General features: G+C 44.5%; 1 protein-coding gene across 2 annotated transcripts; it reads left to right on the top strand.

Annotated features, from left to right (window-relative positions):
* Positions 1 to 8,014: 8,014 nt before the first annotated feature.
* SCOC (short coiled-coil protein) lies at positions 8,015 to 11,875 on the top strand. 2 transcript variants are annotated; one of them, XM_054633512.2, is made up of 4 exons: positions 8,015 to 8,157; positions 8,809 to 8,880; positions 8,981 to 9,064; positions 9,632 to 11,875. In XM_054633512.2, exons 1-4 carry the CDS (start codon positions 8,037 to 8,039, stop codon positions 9,772 to 9,774), a joined length of 420 nt encoding a protein of 139 aa, XP_054489487.2. In that variant the 5' UTR covers positions 8,015 to 8,036; the 3' UTR covers positions 9,775 to 11,875. The 2 variants fall into 2 exon arrangements, with proteins under 2 accessions (XP_054489487.2, XP_077032801.1); XM_077176686.1 differs by having other exon boundaries at positions 8,075 to 8,157; positions 8,806 to 8,880.
* The last annotated feature ends 1,532 nt before the right edge of the window (positions 11,876 to 13,407 follow it).

Below are 13,407 nucleotides of genomic sequence, written 5' to 3'. Positions count from 1 at the left end.
GAAATTATGCAAGTTAATTGGTAATGGAAATAAGGTGATATTTTAAATCCTCACTGTTGAGCATTTAATTGTTTTGAAAGAAACTACAAAAGTAAAGACTGCCTATCCCTCCACCATCCTTCTCTCCACTTATAGAATAAAATTACTCGGAAGAGGAAGTAGGAGAGTCCTACATAGTGGAAAAATGAAGTGAGTTAATATGAATTAATAATAAATTATTTAGAAAGGTCTGGCCAGAGTATCAACTTGATTATGTCAGCATGGCTGCCAAAGAGCTGTGCTAATTCGCACTACTAGGGTTCTGGAGGAGGGCTTATTTTTGAACAATACAAGCTACATTTCCTTCCCTTCCTTTTTCTTTTTTTTTTTTTTTTTAAGAATGTTATTGTTCATGCTGTATTTACCTCCTATATTTTAAAAAACCCCAGATTCCACTAACCTAATCTTATTTTTAGAAGCTAATTTTCTATCAGCAGTTCCATATTAGTGTGATGGGGCTGAGCTGGATGTTTGAACACTGACACCAAGATGTGGTTGGCCCAAACCATTCTCCAGAAGACAATTAGTCAGAGCTTGGTCCAAGCTGTACAATAATGAGGGCTTCTCCTGACAATGAATCTCATTCTTTTCCAGTGGCAGGGTGTAGAAGAGCAGAGAAAAGGTGTCATACAGGACACAGCTTTGTGACCTGCTGCCCAGCTGGTAACAACACATCAAGAACAGATGAGGGGCAGCACTCAGTGGCACGTTTGTCTTGTCCTTGCAAAGCCTCCAGAAGAAGCTGAGTTAGGGATGAGTGAATGCTGCATGGGTTTCAATCTGCTCTGTCTCACAGGGGGTGTTTTTGCCAGATGGCTCTCTCAGTCTTTCATGAGATGTCAAGTCTCTTTCTTCAGAGGGCAAACACCCACCAGCCTCCTCTCCTGCTCTCATCTCAGCACCCTGCAGCTTGGAATTTGTTAATACCCATGAGAAAACAGAGCAAGGTTAAAAACCCTCTTATCCAAGCACCAACTGCCACTGGGTTTCCAAGTCAATCTTGGTGTTTGGGGCTTGATACTCAAAGCTAAGCCCTGACAGATGTCACTGCTGTAAAAGAGAGCTCCCCAGAAACACAGCAAATAAGACTGTACTGCACCTCAGAAACTGAGCACTTCAAATCTGCTGGACTCTTGACCGAAGCAGAGCACCCAGAGTCAGAGAAAGCTCATATTCACAATACAGAGGCTTCTTTGTTAAAGATCTGCTACCAGAATTACAGCATTTCCCCTGGTAGTGAAGAGGTGGGGACTGCTAGTCTGAAAGTAGAAGTAAAATCAGAATAACTGAAAATAAGTGACATTTTCAGGCAAGCTTATAGCTTGAAGGCACAGGGGATAAATATAGTATGATTCATGGTGAGCACATTAACCCTGATCCATTTCTTCTGGCAACACTTGGAGGTTAGAAAGTAGAAGAAAATTCCTAACCTGTAACAGGAAGAGACTACACTTTGTAGGAAACAGTCTTCCCCCAGCAGAAGTTAACACTAATTACAGTAACTCTGGGGCATTGAAGCTAGCAGAGACAGTGAGCCTTATGGCTCTAGCAGTGAGCCTGGAGATTGACAGCAATTCCAGTAGAGCAGGGAACCTAAAATTCTGCCCAGTGAGAGAGAGAAAAAGATTCCCCAGGATGGACAGGAGCAAGTTCAAGCGAGGAACAAGGAAACGAGGCTTGCAACATGCAGATCCCAAGTGGACTTTGTCTGAGAATGACCATGTTTATTGTCTTGGTTTGAAAAGACAGGTGTTTGCTAAGGAAGGCAGGAGCCTCCCTTGAAATGGCAAATGTTGGTTCCGTGGCAGTATCCGTAGTTTCTGGGGCCATGTCAAGTTCTGGGGCAGCATCCCTGGTCTCTGGGGTAGTGCCAGGGTGGGTTATCCAAGTCCATCTCCCCTCACCTCTGAATGCTAACTAGCACAGGCCTATCAGCAACACCAGCCACTCACTGCATGAGATCATTAGTATTTACAGAAGGTTTGGACCCTTTGAGAACTGGTGGGGTAGGTGCAAAGAGCTGGGTGAAGGGTTGGGAGAAAATTTCCCCTGGGGTCATTTCCTCACAATAGGTACCATTATTAAAGTAACCCCAAAAACATACAGTTAGTGTGTGATAACTCTGAACCAATGGGCCCACCTTCCAGAGGAAGGTAAAAATCCATGAATTCCTCACCTTATTAACACCCCCAGCCACATCTTGCATTTGCAACCTTAGGCAAAATTCAAATCTTAAAATGAAAATATTAAAATATTAAAATATTTTAAAAGTTCACAAAGGTGCACTGGTTTTAGTGAACTTAAGCACATCTGTTACTGCATAAGGTTTCCCCCCCAGTACTTGAAACATACTGGAAAGATACTAAACAGGCAAAGTAGAACAACATGCTATGTATGTATAATCAGAATACAGCTTTCATATCAAAGTTTCCATGGGACAGTGAAAAGCCACTGTGTCAAAGCAACAGGGGTTACTGAGCCTCCCTAACCAAGCACAAGCTGTGAATATTTAATAGCTATTGCTCTTTCAAAACAGCACTATCTTTCTATTTGTTAAGTATGCAGGTATTAAAAATAAAACATGTAAATTAAGACAAACATAAAATGGTAGCAAGATAGAAACTTTCTGGAAAGTATTTTTATAGCAATATTAACAGCACATGAAATCAAATAAAACACATGAAAATATTTTCACCTTTAATGAAATATCTTTCATTTTAGAAACCCAAAGCACTAGATAAAGTTCCCTCAAAAAATGACCAACCCAAACAAAAGCACAGAGCAAATCAAACCAAACCAAAACACTGAAATGTTGTCCAACAGCTGCAAAAATTTCTTTGCTGTACTTCCAATTGATGTTGAATAAGCAGAATCAAGGCCCTCTTTACTCATTGAAGAGTACCTAGAAATTATCTTACTCTTTTTTCAAATATGCTTTACAGAAAACCAACATTAGTGACTATGTTTCTCATGTAAACCCCTCCTTTTAAAAGCAGATACAAACCCTTATCTTATAGAAAGACAAAACAATTTTTCATCTAATTAAGTTAGCAGTAAAGCTTTATGGAACCTTGCTAAATATCCTTGCACAAAACCCAGTGGCAAACCCATAGCTGATGATTACAAGGAGGATCAAACAGTTAAGAGGACAATGTTATGTAATATATGTTGGTATTCACAGCCCAAAGCAGCAAAGTGTTCAGCTCCTCAGCCTATTTAAAAATGCATTTTTGTGGAGTCAGTAGAAAGGAGAGCTTTTGCACTCCTGCTCCATCTTGCAAAGGACAGGCTGAAGCTGCATGTTGCCTATATATCTGTATGTAGCTACATGAAGGCAGGCCTCTTCAGGGATAAAAAGAAATGATGGCCTCCTGAGGCTTGCTTTTTGTAGCCTTTCTAAAGAGAGGGCACTTTTTCATTCCCACTGTATGCTCACAGGTTACATCATCTCATGGGGTCCCATTCTCACTCAGACCTAAGGCAAAACCAGGCCATTAAATATTTGGCTTACATTGCTCTAACTCATCTTACAATAAGTGAGGACACAGATGAGTTAGAAGAATGTAAGCCAAATATTTGTTCGTTTTGCATAAATTGATTTAGTTGGCAAAAGCAAAATCTAAGAAGTACTCAAATTCTGCATTTAACAGAAGACCCCCATTGGTTATTTGCTCAAGAATATGCACTAGGATACAAAAGCTTTTTGAGGTTATTCTAAAAGAGTAATAAGAATTGCAGAGAATTTGGTGTAAAGAAACATTACATGAAAAAAACCAACTCTCCTCAGAGTCTGTTATTTCTTCAAAGCTACAAAGGAATGAAGATTTGATGTAAAAGGTCTCACCAGTTAGCAACGCAAGGAAAAAGACTTAAGCCACTTGTGTTCCTTTGTGTCTTTTTCTTTGTGGCAGTAATTAGTCAAAGGAGCAAAGGGTAGAGTGGCAATAGCAAAGCCGTGTCAGCCATACTCACAATGCCGCCTCCCGGTGTTAGTGAAGGAAAGGATGCATTCCTACTGCAGCGGTGAACAGCGGCGCCCCTGTCATCGGCCACAGCTTCTGCAGGCGCGCCTCGGCTGCTGCCTGGAACGCCGCCACAAGGGAAGGCACAGGCCTGGTGGCTTGCACTGGGTGCCATGGGAAAAACAGGATGTAAAAGTGAGTTGCAGAAATAAAATGTCTGAAAATGTTTGTCATTAGCAAACAATGACTGAGAGTCTGAGTGCAGAGCAATAAAATCCTCTCCTCTCAGTTTGTAACTTTCCCTGTATATGAATTCAGGTAAACTATTAATGATGCATTTTATCCTAGGGAGGTTGTTTTATTTCAAACAAAAATTGCTCTTTCAGTGAAACTGAACAAGTTGATTCCTTTTGCCAGTGACATCAGCTACTCTTAGAAACTCTAACTAGAACTTAGGCCACAAGTAAGTATAGATAGCTGCATTTGTAAACTGAAGCTTGTTGCTATAAATTTAATATAATGACAATATCATGAATTGCTCCTCTGATTTAACTAAATGCCTTAGAAAATATTCTGTGGCACTGCCTGGGTTTGTTGTGACCCAAGTGCAGGAGCTGCCAGATCAACACTCCCACCCAGCTTGGTGTCATAATATGCATAGGTGCCTTCCCTGGGACACATTCTGTGTTATGAAAGGAATCTGATTGTTGGGGATGCTTCCTAAGCCCCTAAAGCTTTACATTTAAAGTGCACTCAATTTTTAATAGATTATGCAATGCAACACAGGTGAGGTAAGGAATTTTAAAAAGCAGTAGGTAAATCGTCATAATGTTAAGCTTCTGCTTTCTTGGTTGATTTCTCATAGAAGAATACTTTGGGCTGTGGACCTTTATTTTGTGATATATTTGGTTTGGGCATTTTTGCATTTGTGTTTTGGGGTTTTTGAGCATGTGCATGTTTTTTGGTGTTTGTTTGTTTAGAAGTAGTGGTGCACTGGATATTTAGAATTCTGGAGTTGCCTCCTTTGCACTGGAAAACAGAGGAAGGGTTAGGAATGCAAGCCTTTTTAGGGGAACACAGGATGATCTGGGCATTCTCCCTGTGGAATTTGCACCCAGCAGTATCAATCCAAACCTTTTGGGCCCTGGGCCGTTCAGAGCTAACCCCATAACCCACAGCACTCTGAGCCTAGGCATGTCATCTGCTCTCTGCTGATAACCCCTCTGCCACGCCAACAGTGGGAGCTCAGAACAACAGCTTTCTCTATAGGAAAACCAAAAAAACCTCTCCCAGAGGCTGATTTCTGCAAAGGTGTTCATCCTGCTGCTCGTGGTCAGAGTTCAGAATCAAAAGAAAGTACTACAGTGAGAAACCACAGCCAGGCAAAGTAGAATGAACCCCAACGGTACACATACCAAAAAGGAAACAGGAGGTAAACCAGCAGCTCTTGAAATTACTACTGCTTTAACTACAGCAGCACAGCAGCCAATATGTCTGGTTTCCATTCTGTCCTCTAATTTAACATCAAGGATTTCCCCATTTTGCTCATTTTGGGACAGTTTTGACAATAATCTGCAACTGTAACGCAGAAAGAAAAGTGCAATTTCTGCAGCAGAGAGGTGCATTTCCTCAAGATCAGCCCACAATAATTTTTCCCCCTCTACAAAACATATAAAAACACATCACATCCTTCCCCAGGTAAGCAGGCTCTCCATCCATTTGTACACACCTGGAGAATCTGGCCGTAATTTTTTCCCCTGTTAATGCAAGTGGTGGAGATTGTCTCATTAGAAAGAATTAGGAGAACCTGTTGCTTGCAAGGTTTGCCAGTGCAGCAAGCAAGATTGAAACAGTGCAAGCATCTGGCATTTAAAAAACAGCCATCAAGGAAACTTTCCAACAAGCTCCTAAACCCAGCCACCACCTGAGAGGACTGCTTGCAAGAAATAAGGAGGATTGCTGTGTTAAAATGCCTGCCCTTTGTAGAGACGTTTAAGTAAACTAGCTAATGGAACTGGAAATAGGTTCATTTTCCAGTACAGATGGATAGCAAGTCTCTAATTGCAGTACATTTTCAGACCTTGAAAAGCATTCAGTCTAATCTGAATTTATCTGATTGTAAGGTTAAAAAAAGTCATTGACACAATAATAGCGTGGAGGCAGCCAAAAGATGATGTTAGGAATATACACTTTCTGAAGTGTATTTAAAAATACAGTAGAGGGCTCACTTCCCAAATGCCTTTATCTCCTGAGTGTCTGCACAGCACTGAATTATTTATTTACAACTAGATATATTACTGCAATTTACAGATACAATATGAATATATTTCAATGCAACATATGGTTCAAACTACCTGGTACTACAAGTTATGCAGCGCACTCACTTCAGTGAAGCCACCAAAATTAGCTCAGGTCATGAATGTTTTCCATTCCTTTGCTGTGGCTCACAGACTGTGCCGTGACAATAAAGCGAGGATCCTGCGCAGCGTGTTCTGCAAGGATTATTCCCTCCAGGGAGCCAGGGAAGAACAATGACACAGGAGTGTTGTTTTGGAGCTACCGAGCCATTAGATAAGAGCGACTCCGCCAAGTTACTGAGCTTCTTGTGTGATGTGATCTCAGCGCTGAGGCCCAGAGGCACGGAGCTAAGCCACAAGTTTCTTCCTCTGGACACTGCTGTGGCTTCTGACGGGCCCGAGTGGAAGCAGCTGGGCCGGGTGTACACGGACTGAGGTGCGGCAGGGAAAACTCGCTGGACTCCGTCTGGGAGGCTCCTTTCTCCCAGAGCTCCACACAAAAGCACCTGGGAGTTGACGGCAGCCACCCACACGCTGTTTCCTCGGACCTTCCTCAGGCTCTGCCAAGCCCTAAATCTGAAGGGGTTCCACACCAGGGAACAAATGCCTTTTCTTAACCTCTTCTGAACACTACGCAGAGCGACCAACCATTGAGGACCGCTGCTCTCCACACTGGCGGCCCATGAGCACAGAAGGAATGGATCAGAACCATTGTATGTCGCTTGCCGCCCGGCGGGATGTGCCGGGCGGAGCCCGTGAGGGGGCAAGGCCGGCCCATGAGCACAGAAGGAACGGACCAGAACCATTGTATCTTGCTTGGGGCCCAGCGGGATGTGCCGGGAGAGGCCGGTACGGCCGCAGGAGCCCATGAGGGGGCACGGCCGGCCCATGAGCACAGAAGAAATGGATCAGAACCATTGTATGTCGCTTGCCGCCTGGCGGGATGTGCCGGGAGGAGCCCGTGAGGGGACCCGGCCGGCCCATGAGCACAGAAGAAATGGATCAGAACCATTGTATCTTGCTTGGCGCCCAGCGGGATATGCCGTGAGGGGGCCGATATGGCCGCAGGAGCCCGTGAGGGGGCACGGCCGGCCCATGAGCGCAGGAGGAATGGGTCAGAACCATTGTATCTCACTTGCCGCCCAGCGGGATGTGCCGGGAATGGCCGGTATGGCCGCAGGAGCCCGTGAGGGGGCACGGCCGGCCCATGAGCACAGAAGAAACGGATCAGAACCATCGCATCTTACTCGCCGCCCAGCGAGATGTGCCGGGAGGGGCCGATATGGCCGCAGGAGCCCGTGAGGGGGCACGGCCGGCCCATGAACGCAGAAGGAATGGATCAGAACCATCGTATCTTACTCGCCGCCCAGCGGGATGTGCCGGGAGGAGCCCGTGAGGGGGCACGGCCGGCCCATGAGCGCAGGAGGAATGGGTCAGAACCATTGTATCTCGCTTGCGGCCCGGCGGGAGGGGCCGGTATGGCCGCAGGAGCCCGTGAGGGGGCACGGCCGGCCCATGAGCACAGAAGGGACGGACCAGAACCATTGTATCTCGCTTGCCGCCCAGCGGGATGTGCCGGGAGAGGCCGGTATGGCTGCAGGAGCCCGTGAGGGGGCACGGCCGGCCCATGAGCGCAGGAGGAATGGGTCAGAACCATTGTATCTCACTTGCCGCCCAGCGGGATGCGCCGGGAGGAGCCCGGGAGGGGGCACGGCCGGCCCGCCCCGGGGGCGGGGCCATGGCGCTCCCGCCCCGCCCCGCGCGCGGCGCAGGCGCGTTGGCGGCGCGGAGCGGAGCGGGCCGGGCCGGGCCGGGCCGAGCCGGGGCAGAGCCCGCGGGAGGCGGAGGCGGCGGGGCAGGTGCGGGGCAGGAGCGGGGCGGCCGCGCCGGGCGGGAGCGAGGGGGCGCGGGGCCGAGCCAGGCTGGGAGCGCATGGTGGGATGTGCGGGCGGGGCCGGGCGGCTGGGTCCTGCGGGGACGCCCCTCTGCAGTGCTGCCAGCCCCCGGTCGGCGCCTGCCGGGGCGCGGGTGCGGCTGCTCGCGCACCGGCCCCGTCCCGCAGTTCGAGGCGGGGATGGGAGCGGGCCGTGCGGGGATGCCAGGCCCCGAGGCGAACACCCCCGTCTCGCAGACCCGTGCACTGGCCAGGGGTGGCGGGGGTACAGCGCAGAGCCATTCTGCTTCGGCCTTCGGGAATGGCCAGTCTGGAATAACCCATTCCAGAATGATCCCAGCTGAGAAGGCGGCGATTACATCATTGAAACGGCGGTAATTCATGCTTTGCAGTAATCTAGATCAGTTATTTTTGTAAACAGAAGCATAGTTACTCAACGAACCATAGGTAGGTACAGCATGAGGCCTAGGAAAAATAATTCAAGAATGGTAAAAAAGGTTGCTCTGACTTAGGCTAAAGCACTGACCCTTCAGAATTAGAAAAATACACCTAAAATTCAAATATAACGGAAGTTCCAATAATTGCTGCCTCCATTTTTTTTGTTTTCTTCAAGCAGAGTACCGCTCAAGAAAACGCTCTTCAAAAGTGGAAAGAGCCCCTACCACAATGATGAACGCCGATATGGATGGTATAAATTCCTAATGTTCTTGTCCTTCCTTGGTATTCTACTTAGTATAATTTCTAACTGTTACCACAGGTTGCACTAAAACTCTTGTGCTTTATTGCAGCTGTTGAGGCTGAGAATCAGGTGGAATTAGAAGAGAAAACACGGCTTATTAATCAAGTTTTGGAACTGCAGCACACGCTTGAAGGTTAGCAGCTTGACATATCAGATTTTTTACAAGTACACAGTAATAAGCAAAAGAAGAGAACCTGCCTGCTCTGCTCTTAGTCGCAGTATCCAGAAGTATGTCACTTAATGCAGTTGAAGATACAAAACCAAGGTCTTGGAAATAGTTTTTTTCCTCCCTCTTTGTGCAACATTACATTTGCTCAACCTTGGTAGTACACAGCAAGTAGAACAGGTGATGCATCTAATGTGTCTGTGCCTATTAGAAGACACATATCTGAGGCTGCTCATCACTGAGCTCTTGTTTCCAAGTAATTTAGTTTGCAATAGCTTAATTCAAAAATTAAAGAAAGTAATAAACTTACAGACTAGCATTCAATTTTAACAAGTGGGTCAAAATACTGTACTACAAAATAATACAGGAAAAATGCCCTTTAGGTAAAACATGACTAGGAAAATGTTCTATAATGCAATACCCTCTGGTAATGCCTTCTGGATTAAAGGTGTGACTAGTCTGATGTAGGCCCTTAGAACATATTCATTATTATAACAGTGTCTAACGTTTTTTCTTCTAATATCACCTTTGCAGATCTCTCAGCACGAGTAGATGCTGTTAAGGAAGAAAACTTGAAACTGAAATCAGAAAACCAAGTTCTTGGACAGTATATAGAAAATCTGATGTCAGCATCTAGTGTTTTCCAAACAACTGACACAAAAAGCAAAAGGAAGTAAGGGTTGGCTCAGATTATGTCATTGTATTGCTGCTGGGTTTTTTTTTTGTTTTGTTTTAACTGGCATAGGCTACATAAGCTAAAATACTTTAGTTTGTGGCTTACTGGATCCTCAGAGATAGACTTGGATAATAAACAGAATTAAGAGCATTATCATGAACAGGAGACAGAAGATTGTGTATTAAGATTGAGCAATGTGCAAATGCAGTGTAGATAATTACAAAATTTTTGTATTTGTTTTAAAAATTACCATATCTTGTTCAAAAGGAGATTCGTTGGTCAGGTTAAACCAAGGTCTGTTGGTACTCTGAGGTCTTAGGGTAGATTTCTTGACTATATTATGTTACAATATTGTGTTGAAACCCCATTTGATAAAAATATTCAGAGTTTATTGCATCACTTCTTTGCACCTGATATGTGTTTACTGCATAGTACTGGTCACAGTTCTGCAAAACAAAACAAAAACCTATAAACCAGTTAAGCATTTCTGTGAAGTAGGAACAGTATGCCATTGTTTGCAGGGCTTACTTACAGAGAAACACCTCAGATGTTTTTGGGAAGGGGGAAGGTCAGAGGAGCAACAAGGGTAAGCAACTTATCAGGGAAATAAGCAAACTGATGCAGTATCAGATGTAATATGTATGCTTGAAACCATTGCTACTTTCCCATTTCCCTGAAGGATGCCCAGGCACATGATCACAATGTATGATCTTCCTGAAGTTCTTCTGTTGTAAAAACCTGAGTGATAAACCTTGCAAGAAGAGGCCAGCAATGCTCCTCATGCTTGTGAACAGTGCAGTGAGGAACTGAGAACAAGTCTTGTCCTTCCTGCCTCTTACTGTCCTCCTGCAGTGCCAAACTTGTCTTTGCTTCAGGCCTCAGAGCAGCTCTTTTCCTGCCTCACAGCTACACTTGCAAAGTGCTTCTTGAGGCACTGCATAGAAACATCTGAGGCAGAAGGACGTAGTGGAACAAGGGTGGATTTTGCCTTTCAAAACTGTGCTGCTCTGGGCAGTGGCGGGTGTCAGGGTGCTGGTTTTTCCTGTCTTGGCTGTTAGGTTTTGTTAGGGGAGCTCAGCCCAGATGATGGGTCTGAGCACTTCCCACAGAAGCAGCATGTCCAGCACAGTCAGTATTAAGGGAGAGCAGAAGCTGAAACACAACCGTGTAAATTTTAGCAGTTGCATCTGTTTCATCTTGCCCTACAGCAGCACTGTAGACTTACTTAGGGATGTTGGCTAGGACTGAGTTGTTGCTTCAGTAATGAAGCCATTTTGCTTGACCTTTTAAAAGGAAACCTCTAGTTCAAGGATCTCCCTCAAGCATGGTGTGAATGAGTCAGTGTAATAGAATAATAAATCCCTCTCAAATACCAAGTTTCTTAGCTAGGCACTGCTGTGTCTCAAATTTTAAGTTGACATTGTGAGGTTCCCCCCTCCCAAAGGTGAGGCTGCCCATTTCTCCCCATTTAAAATAGTTGTACAGTGCTCACCCAAGTCAGAAGACTCTAAACAAAGCCACAAGACTGCAAACAAAGCACTCATAGTACAGTCTTGAGGGTGGGCTACAAGTCTGGGTCAAGAAACCCAATGAATAAAAGTGGAGGATACCATTTGTGTCACGGGGTCCTTGTCAACACCTAAAATTAGTTCTCATCTTCTATGGACTACTTTCTCACATGACTGGAACTCTGAATTAATCCAAGAATTGCTAGCAGGTAGAGTAGATCACATGGCTAGTGCAGAGATTGAGCATTAAAGGAAGAGAAGTCACAACAAGCACTTGACTTGTGAAGATTGCATTGCAGCCATCGTAGCTTTACAGCCACATCACCGTCATCTCCATCTGCACTGTGGATCACCTGCTAACACAGCATGCGCTTCTTAAACTTCAGCAATTCCCAATAGAAGGTCCTTTTAAAATAATGGTTTTGTATTGTAGATTGGATAGTGATATTTTATCCATCAGTGTGTATACAGCACTTATTTCATCTCCATGCCATTTTACATCCCACTACCGTGGCCTTCATTTAACTTATGAACATTTTAAAGATGTTGTATTTCTGACTTTACACCAAATAAAAACTTTTGATTTGTCTCAAATAGTTTGGTTTAACATTTGTAAACCCTAAAACTTCTCATAAATATCTGTAGTCAAAAGGTTAAAAAGCTGTAGGGTTAGTAATCTTCAAGGTTTCAACATAGCTGAATTGTCTGAAAAACCCCATGTATTTGATATTAAACCTGAGTTAATCAATCTAGTTTTAACAAAGCTTCAGTTCCTGACTCACTTGCTATTTTCAGCCATCAATCTTAAATTTCTGTCCACGTTCCTGTTAAAGGACTGCTAGACTGCATCCACTGTTGTAAACAAGTTAACACTTGCACTTCTCCATGTGGGAGACTGCTAAGCCAAGTTAGAAAAGTTACTTTGTCCTACACTTTCAGTGAGCCTCACATTAGACAGAATCTACAATTATTACTTCATTGTGCCTTCATGAATGTAGATGCCAACTGAAGAGCAACTTCAACTGTAACTCAGTCAAAGGGCCTCAGTACTACTTGGCCTTCCCTGCATATCAAGTGTTCAGTCTGGGATCTGCCATCCTCAGTAAGAGCTGTTTTACCAAGCTGCAACAGAGTCAGAGGGAGTGCAGGCTGTAGAGGTCTTGCTACTTACAGAGTTCCAAAGATAAATGACAGTTTTAATAGCAAGACATGCTGGAACTGAAAATTATTATTTTGTTTATTTTAAAGATCTTTCAAGCAACCATGATAGCAAGATGAACCATGTTTCCTGAAATACCTGCTCAGATAAAAATGGACAGTGCACAGGAAGTGTGTGAAATCTCATTGTTACATTGCATCAATGGACAGGGGTTGGTTGCCCTTTTGCTTGGCTTTCTACCTTTAGAGCCTTAAATCTTCAACATCTCTGGTATTTCTGCTCTAATGACCAGCATAAATCTAGATCCAAGTAAGCTGATGTGCAGAAGGATGTATGCTGTCTCTAGATTCTAGGTGATAAAAGCTGATGGGGCATCAATCAAGATTTTATGGGAACTTCAAATTCAAGACCCTAAGGGAAGATGAGCATCCCCCACGGGGTGACCAATCCTGGACTAACTGAATCACATCAAAGAAACTATAGTAACCATCACCCATCAGAGAAAAAAAACCTCAAAAACCCCTAAGAAAACAAAGAAACCAACCAGACCCCCAGGACACCCAAATGCTGCGACAATTCCAAAGGACTCGTATCAGACTCAGACATAACTCATTGAAAAGGTGAGCTGAAATGATATAATTAATATCGCAATGATATAATTCATGCAAAAGTGAGTGAGCCCCGACAGCTCACAGGAACTGCTGTCAGCAGGGTTCTACACTGCTAAGGGCTCCTGTCTACTGCTGAGGGGTAACCTGGAGTCTTCACGTCCTACCTTTTGCATAGAGGCCCTAAATAAACAGGCAGGACTTGCAATAAACTTAAAAAAAGACACAAAAAGCCCCAAATTAAACCAAAACCTAGAGATATTTCCATGTAATTCACACCAAAAAGAAGTCAAGTATAATTAACTTTTGAACACTTCAAAACAAGCACTTGAGGACAGTGGCTTCTTCATTAGGGTTAA

This window comes from Agelaius phoeniceus, chromosome 4 (genome assembly GCF_051311805.1).
Source record: "Agelaius phoeniceus isolate bAgePho1 chromosome 4, bAgePho1.hap1, whole genome shotgun sequence".
In the NCBI taxonomy this organism is placed as follows: domain Eukaryota; kingdom Metazoa; phylum Chordata; class Aves; order Passeriformes; family Icteridae; genus Agelaius; species Agelaius phoeniceus.
This window is presented reverse-complemented; position numbering and strand designations above follow the sequence as displayed.

Bases quoted from the DNA above. Each gene is read 5' to 3' on its own strand.
- SCOC (XM_054633512.2), top strand. From the start codon at position 8,037: ATGGCGCTCCCGCCCCGCCCCGCGCGCGGCGCAGGCGCGTTGGCGGCG. The intron at 8,881-8,980 runs GTATAAATTCCT...GCTTTATTGCAG, and splicing joins GATGAACGCCGATATGGATG to CTGTTGAGGCTGAGAATCAG. The intron at 9,065-9,631 runs GTTAGCAGCTTG...TCACCTTTGCAG, and splicing joins ACTGCAGCACACGCTTGAAG to ATCTCTCAGCACGAGTAGAT.